This window comes from Xiphophorus maculatus, chromosome 6, assembly GCF_002775205.1.
Source record: "Xiphophorus maculatus strain JP 163 A chromosome 6, X_maculatus-5.0-male, whole genome shotgun sequence".
NCBI lineage: Eukaryota > Metazoa > Chordata > Actinopteri > Cyprinodontiformes > Poeciliidae > Xiphophorus > Xiphophorus maculatus.
In genome coordinates this window covers 23,254,767-23,271,634 of record NC_036448.1, presented here as the reverse complement: position 1 = coordinate 23,271,634, position 16,868 = coordinate 23,254,767, and the positions used below count along the sequence as shown (strand labels likewise).

The window sequence follows — 16,868 nt, the reverse complement described above, 5'->3', positions numbered from 1 at the left end:
TCCACCATGTGTCAGCCATGATTTAATTTAAAGCTACCAGACTTACTGTCAATGAATGACCCTAGTTTGTGTTGGTCTGTTGTTCATTTTAAATCCCAGTAAAATGTGTTAGTATTTGTGGATGTAATTTGGCACAATAACAAATTGAAGGCTTATGGCTTCTTGACATCACCCAAAATTAGAGGAGAAATCAATAAATTACAATCAAAAATCAGATATATCTAAAAATGTCGATATTTATTTTTTCTTTTCTTTTTTTTTATCGCCCCGCAAGGGGTCTTTTTGTGGGCTCTAGTGTCCCTTTTTTTTTTTCAAAGTAGGCTGACAGGAAAGGGGGAAGGAGAGGGGGGAAGACATGCGGTAATTGTCGTCGGGTCCGGGAGTCGAACCCGCGACAGCCTCGTCGAGGCTACGTTTTGCCTGAATGTGGGTGGCGCTAACCCCTCCGCCACCACGGCACGCCCATGTCGATATTTCTTAGTCTAGACAAGAAATATTGGATGTTGGGATGTTTATAAATCTCTAGCTTACTGCTTTATATTTTCGGATGTTGTGTTCTGTTGTTGTCAGTTCAATCAGCGGAGACGCCTGTTACTGCAGTCAATCAGAGTCCAAACCCGAACAACCCGGCGGAGTACTGCTCCACCATCCCCCCCCTGCAGCAGGCGCAGGCGTCCGGGGTCCTCAGCTCGCCGCCCCCCACTGTCATGGTGCCCGTGGGAGTCCTGAAGCAATCTGGCAATGAAGGTACGTTCCTCATCAGCAGGAGAATAAGAAGCTGTTATTTATATCCTTTTGCAATGATATTCTATCCCAGTAGATGGAAAAACCAACAAATGGGCCTGAAATGAATATATATTTTTAGGGTTGAAACGATTAATCACGATTAATCGTTTATTAAAATAATCATTAAGTGATTTAGTAATTAATCGTCACCTTGACTTTAAATAATGTAATACTGTACAGAAAACATATAATTGTTTTATTACAGATAAGAAAGTAAACCTTTGTCTGTAAATATGTTCTACCAAAAACTCCATAAATGTCATAATTTTAGTTTCACTTGATTAAAATTATCGTTAAAAAAATCCTATTAGCGCTTTTTTCTCTCCAATTATTAATCAGCTAATCAAAAATAAATAAATGAATTAATAAACAGATCAGCCCTAGACTGTATTGATAAATGAAAGCAGGAATTACTGAGCTTTTTACATCTTTGTGTTGGAAATGTATATATATATTTTAGCCTCCTTTCCTATAAATGAACAGCATGTTATGTTATTGCATAAAATATTTATTTTCTCATTTTGAAAATAAATTATTTGCAGTTGTTATATATTTCTAACAATGTATAAAAAAGGTGGTTGAATGAAAAATGTGGCAATTTTTTTCAACCAATTAATCGTCAGTGTAAGAACAATTACTTTCTAAAATAATAATTGCAGCCCTAAAAAAGACTTTATTTTTTAACCTAAATGAATAAAAAATATTTGATTAATCCCTAAAATAACTGATGGATTATTCGCCCTTATATTTTATACGTTTTGTGTTTGTTTCCTGTTTAGGCTCCCTGTCGCGGGACCAGAGGAGGGTTTGGTTTGCCGACGGGGTTCTTCCAAACGGAGACGCAGCAGAATCCTCCAAACCGCCGTCCTCCGGCTCGGCGTCCTTGCGGTCACGGGTCGCCTCCACCTGCTCCAACAAGGCCGCCACGCCGGAGGCCTCAGAGGCGAGTTCAGTATCCCCGACTCATGCTATTAGCTTAGCTCAAACGGATGAATACAGGGAGTCACAACACTGCAAAAACACAACATTTTATCAAGTGTTTTAATGTAGATTCTAGTGCAAATATCTTAATGCACTTGAAATAAGACAAAACTAACTTACAAGTAACCTTTCTGCAATAAATAGGAGCTTGTTTTGAGTCATTAATTCCTTAGTGTTGATTAAAATGTAGCATTTCCACTGGCAGATTATTTCACTTATAACAAGACATTTTCACATGTTATAAATGAAATAATCTGCCAGTGGAACTAGAACTTCATCAATATTAAGGAGTTATTGACTTAAAACAAACACCTATATTTTGCTGAAAGTGAAAGGTTATTCTATGGGTTACTTTTCTTATTTCAAATGTATTATGATATTTGCACTAGAAACTAGACTAAAGATACTTGATAAAATTTGTGGTTTTGTAGTGAATGAGCTCTTTACTCAGGAAATCCTGCCTCCATAACCGACTGTAATATGTTAAGCATGTTAAAATGAAGAGAATTACAAATGATGTGGCACTTAAAAGCTTAATGTTGAGACATATTGTTCTTGGTTGGACCATTAATGAGATTATCCTCATGTAAAAGTATTCCTACAGCAAAGCCTTTGTATTTATTTGGAGTGAACAGCTGCTGAATGCCAGCTGTCCAAGTGAGTTTTGTTGCAGAAAGCAATAAATTTCATGTGGCTCAGCTGAGAGACGTTTCCTGCTCAAATTAACTCAAGTGACTTTGCATTAGGTAATCCAATTCTGGCCAATTTCTGGCAAACTGGCCATGTGGCGGTAGAAAGAAACTCAGTGGGGACGGGGGAATAAACAGAAGATGCCAATTACTTTTGACACTAAATGTTTTTCTTCCACTAATCTGAACTTGGACCAAGCTGCTGGGGAAAGTCTGGAGGTCCTAGGCTGCTGCCTCCGCGACCCGACCCCAGATTTAGAAAAAGATTAGGAATGGATTTATTATTAGGGGTGCACTGATTTATCCAAGATGATTTTCTTAATTTTAGGAGATTGGTGATCAACCGATACTTACATGTGAAGCAGGTCTGATCTACCTCAGCAAAAGTGTAAAAATCACCCACTGTCCTCTTCTGAGAGTGGTTTGACTGACAGAGAGGTCCACCAGTTTGTGTCTGTTAACATTAGTCACCCCACCCACTTTCTTGCCACTTTTAGCAATATTTCAGACAAAAAAAATTGGTATTCACCAATACGTGAAAAAATCCAATCTGTGTTGTTCAGACTGTCATGAATAGATCAGATAGAGGTCACATTTGGGTCACTTCAGGTGTGATCGTAGCCTAACTACCCCCTCCTCTCCACCCTGCAGGTGGCCCAGACCCCCGCTGCGCCAGCGGGCAGCCCCGTGGGCAGCTCCCTCAGCCTGATCCCGGAGGACGGGCTCCCTCCCATCCTCATCTCCACCGGAGTCAAAGGAGGTACGGGAGGCCACATCACAGGTGCTTGCCTTCATCCTCACCATTCTGCTGCCTCCTCATTGCTGCTGTGTTTGTGTCCGTTTAGTGTGCTCCTCATGGCCTTTGTGTCACCGCTCATGTTTTGCACCACTCATTGCCAACAGAAAGGGGAGAAGCTTTTTTCACGGGAACGCTGAGGCGATGCTTAAACGATGTGGAAGCTGTTCTGTTGTTCTAACCAGAGACAGCAGGACTTCTTCTTTGAATCTCTGTCTCGCTCCGGCTGTTTTCTTCCTGTTGATCTGACTTTAGCACTCTGAATCTCCCGCAGATTACGCCGTGGAGGAGAGACCGTTGGAGATCGTCCTCATGCAGCAGTTGGAGGAGGGAGGCCTGGACCCCCTGGTGTTCGTGCTCAATGCTAACCTGCTAGCCATGGTCAAGCTGGTCAACTGTGAGTCATGTTTACACCCCTCATTAAATGTTACACATTTATAAATCAATCAAGTTTATTTGTGTAACACATTTCAGCAGCAGCAGTCCAAGGTGCTTTACATCATAAAAACACAAATTCCTGCCTTAATATACATACTTGTTTTTATACAAAACTAGTCCTATATATACAATGTTATAAATCAAACCAGTTCAAATAAAACTAAACTGGGCAAAACTGAAAAATTGAGAAGATATGACTGGATTTTACTTCTGCAGAGGATTTGCTACACATTTTATTTCAGTTCAGTCCAAATGTTTTGCAAACTTTTTTCTTGTTTCTTGGTTTAACAGCTTTTTATTTTCCCTACTGCAGAGTGTCTGTGAATCATTTAAAGTCTGAAATTCATGAAACTAAAACATGTTAATCATTTACAAAAAGTAAGTAGGTCTTTATTTTGTTAATGTTGTCTTTACAAGACTATTTAATCTTGCATATTCTATGTATTCTCTTTTTTTTCAGGACTTATCTGTCAGGTAAAAACTTTGGGTTGGTCTCAGACATCATTACATTCTCTTGACCACGTGTCAAACTCGAGGCCTGGCGGCCTAATCTGGCCTCCGTAGCTTTTTATGTGGGCCTTTAAAATCAAAATTACATCAATAATCCAGTTTTTCACACTTCTGCAAAATTCACAGAAAATCAACAAACCTCCACATTTTTTTCTGATTTTATTGCAAATTTTCTCTAAATTGGCCAAAAACATTGAATTTAAGTGACTGCTGCCTCAGCCTTTCTTGATGTCAAGTTATTGTCTGCAATTGATATGAGTAATAAAAAAATCACATTTAACACCATATATGAGCGCAAATATCGTAAAAGATTTCTTACAAACATTTCTAAATTGGCACCACAAAATCTGGAATTCTGATTGTAAGAAACCACTAAAACAATCACAGAATCCTGGAGGAACAGCTATTTATTGATAATTTAACAATTTAATTGGTTTTATCAACATATACTGGCACAACTGGCCCTTTAAGAACATTCAGATTTTTGATATGGCTCAAAATGAGTTTGATACCCCTGCTCTAAATACTTGAGGCTACCGTTACTATCTAATTAACTAGCAAGTGTATGTTACCAGCTAGCTAGCTGGCTTTTTTGCATCTATATCAGTGGATATAGGTCTTAAATTCCATTCATAATGGTTTTAAAAAGACTTATATATTTTTAAGGCTGGTGAAACCTGCAGAAACTCTACTGATCCTGGTATTACGTTCATTGCCCTGACCAGGTTTTTTTCTCTTTAACTCTCAGATGTCAACAGGAAGTGCTGGTACGTGACGACTAAAGGCATGCACGCCGTCGGCCAAGCCGAGGTCGTCATTCTGCTCCAGTGTCTACCCGACGAGAAAACCATCCCCAAAGACATCTTCACACACTTTGTGCAGCTCTACCAAGAAGCCCTAAGCGGTGAGAAATTCGCCACGGCTCTATAAGAGTTACAAAGAGTAGCGCTCACCTTGTTTTAGGACGGCAACGAACACATTTTTTAGGTATTGATTATTGTCACGATTAATCGGATGAAACAAATTGCCACATTCTGGAGATCTTTCATTTACCCACTTTTGCCTTTTTTCATAAGATTTTAGAAAGACATTAAAAGAGGCAAATTAACAGTTCAGTTAATTTTTTAGTTAAGAAAATAAACATGTCATTGCCTAAAATGCAGCAACACATCATTCCTGTAGTGAACGCTTGACCTGTAATAACAAATCTAGCAGAAATTATTGTGACACACAATAATGTCGTTGTTTGGAGACCATTTTCAAGTAATATAATGTAAATGGCATAAATGGAACATATTGTATTGTAATGAACATTTGAAACTGGAAGAGATTTTAAATATCCAAAATAAATGAAACAACAAATACAATGAATTATAAAGTCTCTACAAAAACTAAATTATCCTTGAAAGAAAGGGCTAGTTGAGACCAAAGCAACAGACTGAAGAGTTTTATCATCCAGTTTTTGTTAGAAAGACAGAATAGAGAAAAAATAAAAATCATTCAAGTGGAAATGATTGAGTTCATTTTTATTTATCGTCTGATTAATTGATTTATTGGTTATTGAGGCAGGCCTATGTGAACGCTTGATCATTTATAGCAAAGGATTCATCTGCAGCTTAAAAAATACTTTTAGCATTAACCTGTGAAAAGCTGAGCTCTTTCTGCTTGACTTATCAATATGGCTGATTTATTGATTATTTTTTCGGTTAACTGATCAGTAATTGGATAACAAAAGGTATTTAAGATTTTTTTATTTATTTGTTTATTAATTTATTTTTTACTGAATTTGGACCCGGTGAACATATTTGCATATTTACAGACACATAAAAGCCTTTCTTTTTTTTTATCTTAAATGCATAATATTCTTTTTTAATAGTTTCAGATTAATTACTGCTCTGAATATGTTGCCATTTCAGAAAGTAGTGTTTTTTTCGGTTTGTAAAAATTGATACTTAAATTAATTGATTATTTCAATAATCAATAAATCATTATTAATCTGATTGTTTCCCTGAGAGTACATTCCCGCCAACTGCCCGTTTACCTCCAGCATTATTGTCCGGATGTCTCGTTTTTGTTTTGTTTCTTTACATCCATACGCTGCACAGTAAAAACTGCTAATATGAGCCGACTGCGACGGCTCGCTTTCCTCAGGCGGTTTTCTGTTTCATATTTGCATCAGGGCTGTGTCAGCTGCTGGAAGGCAGTCATATTGTGTGCGTTGATCCTCATTAAGCCGCCGTCAGTCAGGCGTTTGGAGGACGTGCTGGCTTCAGAGAGCTTCAGCCGCTCGCTGTGCTGTCTGCTGACTGACGGCTCTTCCTCCCTCTGGCCACCAGGCAACGTGCTGAGCCACCTGAGTCACTCGTTCTTCACCCAGAGCTTCCTGGGCAGCAAGGAGCACGGCGGCTTCCTCTACATCAGCCCGTCCTTCCAGTCGCTGCAGGACCTGCTGCTGCCCAACCCGCCCTACCTCTTCGGTATCCTCATCCAGAAGTGGGAGACGCCGTGGGCCAAGGTCTTCCCGATCCGCCTCATGCTGCGGCTGGGAGCAGAGTACCGATGTGAGTTTGGATCAATCAATCAATCAAGTTTATATGTAGAAAACATTTCAACAAGGCAGTTCAAAGTGCTTTACATCATAAAAACACTAAAATCAATAATTAAAACATTACATTTTGCCAAGTGCAGTCATTACACATCAAAATGTTAGTGTTTCAATTATTATGGTTCAAAAGCAACTCTATTCTGCCAATGGAGCTACTACCTTTTCATCAATATTAAGGATTTATTTGCTTAAAGCAAATTCCAATATCTACCTGAAAAGTTGCCTGTAAATTAATTTTCTTATTTCAAGTGCGCTAAGATATTTGCACTAGAAAATATACTTGGTAAGATGTTGTGTATTTGCTATGAACTTGTTAAATGATTGCAGAAACCAGAGCCTCTCTTGATGTTTTGTATCATTTTAAAGCAGGCAGCTGTTATGCTTCCATTTTTCTGCAGTGTCTCATGAATCTGGAAAGCTGGTGTGCAGATTTGTCAGAGAGGCTCTTCTTCTCCTCAGAATCCTCTTTTCTCGCAGTCAGACCTGCCAGCTCAGAGCTCCGCCGCGCTCTCTTAAGCCATTAGCCTGCATCCTGCAACTCCGGCTGGAATACATTAACAAAGACACGTTTTCAACACAAACTGCTGGAATCACCAAGAAATTAATCCGCAGCACAAACGCTGCTGTTGTCAACATGGTCGCCTCTTGAAGGCCTGACCCACACAAGGCAGGTTCTGCATACTGAGGCCAAAACGGCGTTTAGTGGGATCGTTTTCCAGCTGCTGGATGAGACGAAGTTGAAAATAGTAGTTTAAGAAGATTAAGAAGAAGCTGGATTCTTCTTTTGAAAGTTAGGAGCTTACTTTCTCAGATTTCTAATTAGGTCAACCTCACTCAAAAATAGTCAGAAATTTGTGTGTCCCCCCAAAAAATTAAGTCCTTAAAAAGTCTTACATTTTATTTTTTATAAAGTACATGTGCCTTTAATATGTTAATCACAGGTCTTCATTTTTTATCTCATTAATCTTGTATATTCAATGTTTTGTTTTTTCCTCCTTTTTCTGTCAGACTTCCACTAACTCACTGCTAACATACCCTTGCTAGCTAGCAAGCGTTTTTTGCAAACATGTGTAAGTGCAAATTTATTGTCAGCTGAAGAAACCAGAGCCTCTCTTTATGAACTTTATGAAGTTCGTAAATTTGTCTCGTGATATAGGTCTTAAATTCCAATCATAGTAATCTTCAAAAGCCTGAAATTAATTTTTAAAAGTTTGTTCTTACTATATGGATCACAGGTTTTAAACTTTGTCTTATTAATCTTGTGTATATTCAATGTTTGTTTTTTTCTCGCAGGACTTTTCGGTCATACAAAAGTTTGAGTCGCACGCAGACATCTTCATTGCTTTACACGTTGAGACAGTTGAGGCTACCGCTAACTCACTGCTAACACACCTTTACCTGCTATCTAGCTTTTTTATGTTTATTATGTGTAAGTGCAAATTTATTGAGAGTTGGCTGGACGAAGGTCACACATTTATGTTGTAGTACAGGTCTTAAATTCCATTCATAATGGTCTTAAATTTTAGTTGGTGAAACCAGCAGAAACCTGTCATGTGTCACAATAACAAATAGTTTTCTTAACTATTCTGTTTCTTTTTGCTCTGGAAAGTGATACAATAATTACATAACTGCTAAATCGGATGTGATGGAGTGCATTGGAGTTTTAACTTGGTGTTATTTATTTGCTCTTGCAGTTTATCCGTGTCCACTGTTCAGCGTTCGCTTCAGGAAACCTCTGTTTGGAGAGACCGGGCACACCATCATGAATCTGCTAGCAGTAAGTGACTTTCCCACTTTTTTCCTGTTATTTAAGCAAACTACCTGAGAACACCATTTAAAATGAACCTGTTTGTGTATGTTGATAAAACAAAATAATACGGTCGTCTCTTTTACAGGATTTCCGTAACTACCAGTACACTCTGCCGGTGGTGAAAGGTCTGGTTGTGGACATGGAGGTGAGGAAGACGAGCATTAAGATCCCCAGCAATCGATACAATGAGGTGAGTCTCTAAATGTTTCCCTTCAGGAACCTTTTTGTGTTTGGATCAAACTGGAATGATTTGGAACATCCTGTTAGATGTGCAGTGTATCAGAGACGGCTGTTAAAACTCGGTGGTGATAGAGCAATGGTCTGCTGCTGATTCACCTTTTTAGGACTCAGACTTTTCATAATTTATGGAAACATGGATCAACCAGGAGAACTTGGGTTATGTAGCAAAACAATGTTCTGAAGCACCACAACCGATCCACGTCTGTATGGCTAAAAACAAACAAAATCGGTTTGACAGGCCTAATCAAAGCTTGGACTTCAGTCCAATTGAGTTGATCATATATCATTTTTAAAAAGTCATCTAGGGTGTCTGCATCCTTACAATAAGTAATACATAAAGGCATCTAAAATTAAGGCCTTGAAATGTCTTAAATTAATTCAAGAAGTGTAAGATGGTCTTAAATACTTTAATAATAATTCTTACATTTTCTCATGGCAGGGCTATTTAGTCGTGCATGTGTCGTTTATTTTTCTCACAGGACTTTTCTTTCAGGCAAACGTTTGAGTCGCACACAGAAATCTTCATTGCTTTCTGCAACTCGAGGCCATTGATGTATCCTGGCTATCTAGCTAGCTAGCTTTTTTGCATTTATCGTGGGTAAAGTGCAACTTTATCGCTAGTTGGCTGGGCAACGTTTGTCTTCGCCACTTCCTTACTTCTGTAGGAACCCACATGATGCTAGGTGCATTTTGTGCAAAAAAACGTGACACTTCTACTATATGAAAGATGCATTTCTGCCGTGATGAAGGTCTTAAATGTAATTCATAATGGTCTTTAAAAAACTTTAATTTTGAGTTGGTGAAGAATGCAGCTTCTTTTTCACATAAGGCTTGGTTAACTTGTTTCTAATAAGTCAAGTTATCATTTGAAAACTGCAGTTTTCTTTATCTGATAACTTGTTCAGTCTGAAACTTTCTGCACTTTTAGGGACTATTTTTAAATTTAAACTTGGCAGCGTCACACTGACCATTGGTTTGCACTAATAAATTTAGCAAACCTCCATGCTGCAACAGATAAAAATACATTTATTTACCCTTCACTATAACAATACCAATTTGAGGTTATATCGCCCATCAAAAATATTTAACATCCTCTTCATAAATCCATAAATTGATGCTAAAAATGACGATACTATTGTTTGTTTTTTTTGTTGTTTTTACTCGGCTGGTTGGTTACATCGTTTAAATTTATAATTCAGGCAGAAGCAGAAAAACAAAACAAGTTTTTCTAGCTGACTAGACTCTGTCATTCATTTTTAATAAGATGTTGCAGCATGAAGCAGCGCTCAGGCACAGAAGTGTCCCCGGTCACGATTGGACACGTTGCTATGGTTACCAAATGAGCTGGCGGTTTCCTGCTCCACGGATAAGGAGAGTCTCAAGGACGGTGTGTACTTTGAGAGTTATGTGTTTTCATACCACACGCGCTCGTTGTGACTCCAACAATGGCCTCAAATGTTTTCAGGTGTGACTAAAGATGGGGAAAGAATTTTACCGTTTCCAAACTTTATTCAATATCACGTCTCCTTTAAAGGGAAAATTTGGTTTTCTAAAAATTGAGGACTAAAATCACTGCAAGTCATCCACAAAACTAGATAAATAGTGAACATATGAGGTCGAGTTGAACGTATTTTATATATGTATAATACTTTTCTATAAGTTTTTCTTTTCTATCTTTTTATTCTTGTAGAAAAAAACAATTAGAGCTTAATTCATGATGCTCCGCAGTGAATTTAGTGTTTTTTCTTTTTTGTTGTTGTTTTTTTTAAATCTTCCTTTTCCAAAACATAAAAAAGACAAAATTCTTTAGTCTGTTGCCTTGTTAGAATAAAAACAAATTATTTTTTATTTTGTTGGTTAAATTTTTACTGTTTTTGATTGGGGGCCGATCGAAAATCATTTCAAGGGCCACAAAAGGCCCCCGTGCCACACTTTGGACACCCCTGTTTTATAGTCTGCATACTCCAGTTGGCGATTAATCACGAGTAATCCGATTAATCGTTTCATCGTGTGATTTCACACCAAAGATTAAACTGAATATTTCCAGCCAGCAGATTTTAGTCAGACTGAAAACATCAGTGTGTGTTTTATCCACACACAGTTCTGTGTTTAGGTGATGCATGCAAATCTGTGCGGTTTCCCCTGCAGCTGAGCGTTGGGCCTCTAAGCTGCCCACGTGCGATAAAGTGTCGCCTGCGGGGCGCGAATGAGCGTCAGCGTTGGAGTTTGGCTGCCGCCGCGCTGACAGATGGGAAGTCAGCAAAGCGAAGAGCGAACCGCCGCTCTGCAGCGTTTAACGCAGTGAGCGGTTAAAGCCCTGCAGATTTTCAGTTTTATTTCGGATTGGCAAACAGAAGCAGGATTAATACAAGGAACTGAAATCCAGCTCTGTCTTTGAGTTTCTCTGCAATCTGTCATCGACGTTCCTCCCGTTCAACCGAGATCTGCACCAGAAGCAATTAGGCTTAACCAGAAAGTCACTTTGACGCCTTTACCCGGTTGGTCACGCTGTGCGTTGTGTGTCCTTGCAGCTGATGAAGGCCATGAATAAGTCCAACGAGCACGTTCTGGCCATGGGGGCGTGTTTCAACGAACGGGCCGACTCCCATCTGGTCTGCGTCCAGAACGACGACGGGAACTACCAGACGCAGGCCATCAGCATCCATCATCAGCCGCGCAAAGGTGAAAAACACAAAGTCTAACCAAGTAGTTTGTCGAGATTCTACTGTAAATATCTTAGTGCTATTGAAATTAGACAAAACCAACTCATAAGTAACTTTCTTTTTTTTTTTTTATTTTTTTTATTAAATTTTGCATACATAAATTTTCCATACATGAACATACCTAAATTAACATAACAGATCAAATCCCCACCCATCCCTTACCCGCACAAACGGCACATCATAAAACACTTACATCGTCAAGACAACATGGCAAAAACATCACAAATTGATCCAAACCTTTCCACAAGCGTATAAAAAAAAAACCGGACAGTTATACAGGGTATTAAGCAGTGACAGGTCTGAAATAGACACTTTTTCATTGAAGGAATTTTAGTACAGGGTCCCATATTTTCTCAAACACACTGACTTTATCTTCGTTGTGATATCTCAGTCTTTCCAGATGCAGAGTATTTGCTAGTTCTCCCAACCACAAATCAAATGTGGGCACGAAGTCCTTTTTCCAAAATCTCAAAATCAATCTTTTAGCAATCACCGTACCAAACAAAACCGCCATTTTCTCATTTTTAGTGGCTGATCGCAAAGCACTGGAGACCCCGATGATGGCAATAAGAGGTTCTGGATCCCATTTTTTCCCAAAAGCTGTTGAAAAAAAATTAAAAATTTTCTTCCAGAATGAGTGAAGCTGAACACATGACCAGAAGGCGTGTGTCAAGTTACCAATAGCAGTCCGACAACGATTACAAATTGGAGACACACTAGTAAAGAAAGTGCTCAGCTTCTCCCTCGAATAATGGAGCCTATGTATAGTTTTGAACTGTATGAGATTGTGTCTGGCATTGACAGAACATTCTTGTATACTTTTCAAACCCTCCTCCCACAGTTCTTCAGATAGCTGTTGCCCTAACTCATCCTCCCATGCTTTCTTAATCCTGGTTGTATCTACACGCATACCATTAAAGATCCTATAAAAGTGTGACACTGCCCCCCGATTGACAGGATCAAATTTATTTATTTCTTCCAGGGTATCATGTTTCATTAAAGTTCCACCATCCGATACATTTTTCCTAACATAGTCCCGAACCTGCAGATAACGGAAAAAACTTGATGGAGGAAGATTATACTCGGAACATAACTGTGCAAAAGATGCAAAAGTTCCACTAATATATAGGTCACCAATCACACTGATGCCCTTCATTCTCCACGCCCGAAAGACGGCGTCACTGAGACCTGGTGCAAAGGAGTGATTTTCACAGATCGGAGTGTCAAAGTAAACCTCTGGAGCTTTTATAAATGTTTGTATCTGTTTCCAGATTCTGATAGTATTGCCAATGACAAAACTATTGGTATAGAGTGTTTTACTGACTTTAATGGGGCTGTTAAGGAGGGCGGTTAGAGACGAATTACAACAGTGCAGACGCTCTAAAGATAACCAGGTAGGACAAGTCACATCAGATGAGAGTGGGCCCTTCCTCCACCATGCTAGGATGTATAAATGGCAAGCCCAGTAATAATGCTTGAAGTCTGGTAGGGAGAACCCACCCTCCAACTCATAAGTAACTTTCCAGCAAAATATAGAAGGTGGTTTTAAGAAAAAAACTACTTTCTGTGGCAGATTATTTCACTTATATCTGGGAAAATGTCTTGTTTTAGTAAAATAATTAAGCCTGTTGCAATAAGCAATTAATCAGTCAATTATATGGTTAATTGCATGATTTATCATTTTTATCTCTTTCTACCAAAAACTGGATCATAAAAGTTTTTAATCTGGTGTTTTGGTCTCAACAGGCTGTTTTTTTTAAGGACCGTTTTGTTTTCAGAGACTTCATAATAAATTATTTTATTGTTTCTGTTGTTTTGTTATTTAGTTTGGATATTTAAAATGTCTTGCAGTGCCACTGTTAACTTTTGATTTGAATTTAAAGTTTATTAATCTTTGAGAAAGTGTTTTTGCATTATTAATAGCATTCTATTCCTTGAAATTTGTCTCGAAACAATATTATGATTTATCTCAATGACTTCCGGGGCAATTTATCGTCCACAAAATTTGCTACCTAGAAATAATCTTCCAGTGAAACATACTTTTTCATCAATGCTGAGTAATTATTCACTTAAAAAAGCGCCTACATCTTGCTGAAAAGTTGCGTTTCAGTTAGTTTTGTCTTATTTTAAGTGTAAATATATTTCCACTCTAAACTAGACCGAAACTACCTGATATTTTGTTTTTGCAGTGTTTGTCCCTCATCTCTTCCCGTGTTTTGCGTCCCGTTGTTGTCTTAAAGGCGCCACATTTACTTGCCTGTGAAATTATTCTCCTTTCTGCTCTCAGTTTAACATCTCAGTAATTTTTAGTAAATCTGAACTGACCTTGTTTATTTCTTCTGTTTTTTCTCTGTTTCTTCAGTTACTGGATCCTGCTTCTTTGTTTTCAGTGGTGCGTTGAAAGCCTCGTCCGGTTTCTTGGCTAAGACCAGCATAGTAGAAGGTGAGGAAAAAATGTGAATAAAAATACCTGATGGCTTAAAGGAAAATATAAAAACATTCACACATCCTCTTATATTCAGATGTATTACCGCTTTAAAGGTTGTTTTTCTTAGTAGCTTTTTACCAGCTTGTCTTACTCACAGCAAAGCTTTAAATCTTTTATAATTTCAGATTTTTCTTCAGCTTGGAACGGAATCGGAATAGTTTTCTTGCCTAACATGTTTAGCGCTTCATAACATGCAGAGTTTTAGGTTTTGTGTTAGACCAGATTATCAAACAGTAACTAATATAAGTTGACAAAGTTTTATTTAACTTTAATGGGAGGTAAGAAAGTATTAAAGCTCATGCAAGTCTTAAATGTAAGTTCTCGCCTTAAAACTTATAGAAAGTTTGACAAATGTACAAAAGAAGAGTGGACCCAGTACGGAGCCTTGTGGGACTCCAGTTTAGACGTAATAAACTGGATTTACACCGCAGGAACAAGACAAAAAGATGAGATCTCATAAGATTAACTAAAAAAAACTGAAGCAAGTATTATATTTTTTTGCTTTCTACAATTCATACAAACTTGAAGCTTAAAAGTGGTAAAAATTTGGGTGATAATCCATGAAATCTAGCTATTTCTGGTTTATTTCATATTGTAAATGAATCCGGCACCAAGTACAGTTAATGCTGCCCTTTTTTTGCTCTCTGAGGGCAAATAAACCAAACAATCTGTAAAGTCTTGAGCTGTTAAAACAAAACGGTTTCTTTCAACATCATTAAGTGTTACTAATTCATTTTATCTCTGCTTAAGATGGTGTGATGATTCAGATCACCGCAGAGACCATGGACTCTCTACGGCAAGCCCTGAGGGACATGAAGGACTTCACCATAACCTGCGGAAAGGCGGAGCAGGAGGAGAACCCGGAGCTCGTCCACATCCTGTGGACTGAAGACGACCAAAACTTCAACAAAGGGTGAGGCGAGGAGAGAAAAGGGATTTTAGTCTTTCGGATAATTAAGATTCACAGTTTCTACTATAAAAACTCAAATAACAATTACATTCAGATAATAAAAGTGATCGGTTTTACAGAAGTCTTATTAAAGCAGAAAACCAATTTAAATACTTGAGTTGGATTGTAAATAGTTACATTTACTTCAGTAACATTTTTGAAAAAATTTACTTTTAGGAGTATTTTTTCTACGCTGTACTTTTTATTTTTACTTGACTAATTTTATTATGAAGTATTTTTACTCTTGAGTAAAATTTCCAGATTTTCTACCCACTGAATGATAAACAAACATGTTTTAACCAAAAATTCACCAGATTCAGACACACACCTGCAGTTTTTGTTAGTTTCTTATGTTTTTTTATTGAACGAAAGTGATTTGGAAACATTTTATTTTGCTTGATTTTGTTAGTTTTGTTATTGATATAAATTATTGTCATATTGGTCTTTTAAAATACCAAAATTTCCACTTAACTTTATATTTTGGTCCGTCTTATTGCGTAGTTTTTAACTGTTAAATGATTGCTAATTTGATCAGTTACTCAATACTTGAGTAGACTTTTTACCAAATACTTTTTTGCTCTTACTTGAGTAAGTTCTTAGACTTGTGACGTTTTACTTTTACTTGAGTACATTTTTGGGGTTCTCTGAAAGACACACATTTATTTTCTAAAAATTGCGTTTTTGAGCAGATGCATCATCAGCTAACCAGTGGAATATTTATTCAGTAATGCTTCGGCGCTCTATGGGAAAAAAAGCCCGACTGATTTTGAGCTCATAAAAGCTCCACAGGAGCAGCTGCCTTGCCCAACAGCACTCTGGAGATGAATTGTGTTAAATTGCGTCTCCTCTGGAATCCGACTGGTTTAATTATCTTTGTAGACAAACAGCAGCGTTTTTTTTCTCCTCAGCGTCATCAGCCCGATCGACGGGAAATCCATGGAGTCCATCACCAGCGTGAAGATCTTTCACGGCTCCGAGTTCAAAGCCAATGGCAAAGTCATCCGCTGGACCGAGGTAAAACACACACACACACACACACCGACACACACACACTGTCCAGTCTACTGCAGAAAATCCAGGCCAGCAGGCAGATCTCCCAGGAACAAATGTTCGATTATTTTTACTTTCGTCCCACGAGGCTGCAGGTCTAAAAACTCAGAAAGTTCACATTTTACAAATAAAGGAAATTTAAAAGAAAAATACAAAGTTTTAAAACTTTTTCTACAATAACATTCAAGCACTTTCAAGGTAAGTTATCAAACTTTTCCAGCTTCACACCTTTGGAGATGAAAAACAATACAAGTGAACTAATAAAATACACTTTCAGTTCATTATTGTATATATATATATATTTTTACTGTTATTAATGTCTTATGATAGTATTCTGTGTAAGCTAAAACATAACAAAATTTCATGTTTTGAAATGTTTCTCTCACATCCTAAACACAAGACTAGTCCAATAACCAAACACTAATTTTACACACACACAAAAATCCACCAATTTCAAAAACGCTATTTAATGTAACAAAAATATAAACCAACCTTTATTTAAGTCAATAAGTCACTGAGCCATTAGGAATATTAAATGTTCATTACATTGAAATGTGCTCAAATGAAATGCTTAAGAAAAAATCTACAAAATTTTCTTAAGTTTTCTGGCATTTAGCAAATAGAAATAATAATACTGACCTAAAACTAGAGAAAATTAGACTGATTTAACTTCAGACAGCGAGAAAAATAATGTTTTTTATTAAGTGTATGAAAATGCCTGGTTACAACTGTACATGATGTTTTCCAAATTTAAATTTTAAACTTCTTTTTTTATCTTTAAACAGTTACAGAGGAGAAGTATG

At 37.6% G+C, this 16,868-nt stretch overlaps 1 protein-coding gene across 2 annotated transcripts in view; it reads left to right on the top strand.

The window, feature by feature from the left end:
- Positions 1-16,868, top strand: part of zfyve9 (zinc finger FYVE-type containing 9) — a 41,010-nt gene that overhangs the window by 19,036 nt on the left and 5,106 nt on the right. Inside the window, exons 6-17 of one of the 2 annotated variants that reach the window (XM_023334894.1) lie at positions 571-747; positions 1,566-1,729; positions 3,108-3,216; positions 3,527-3,649; positions 4,949-5,104; positions 6,537-6,761; positions 8,500-8,582; positions 8,701-8,805; positions 11,387-11,537; positions 13,941-14,021; positions 14,817-14,979; positions 15,924-16,029. In XM_023334894.1, coding sequence (XP_023190662.1) covers positions 571-747; positions 1,566-1,729; positions 3,108-3,216; positions 3,527-3,649; positions 4,949-5,104; positions 6,537-6,761; positions 8,500-8,582; positions 8,701-8,805; positions 11,387-11,537; positions 13,941-14,021; positions 14,817-14,979; positions 15,924-16,029 — 1,643 coding nt within the window. Of the gene's footprint in view, positions 1-570; positions 748-1,565; positions 1,730-3,107; positions 3,238-3,526; positions 3,650-4,948; positions 5,105-6,536; positions 6,762-8,499; positions 8,583-8,700; positions 8,806-11,386; positions 11,538-13,940; positions 14,022-14,816; positions 14,980-15,923; positions 16,030-16,868 lie in introns of both variants that reach the window. The other variant, XM_023334893.1, reaches the window with a different exon arrangement.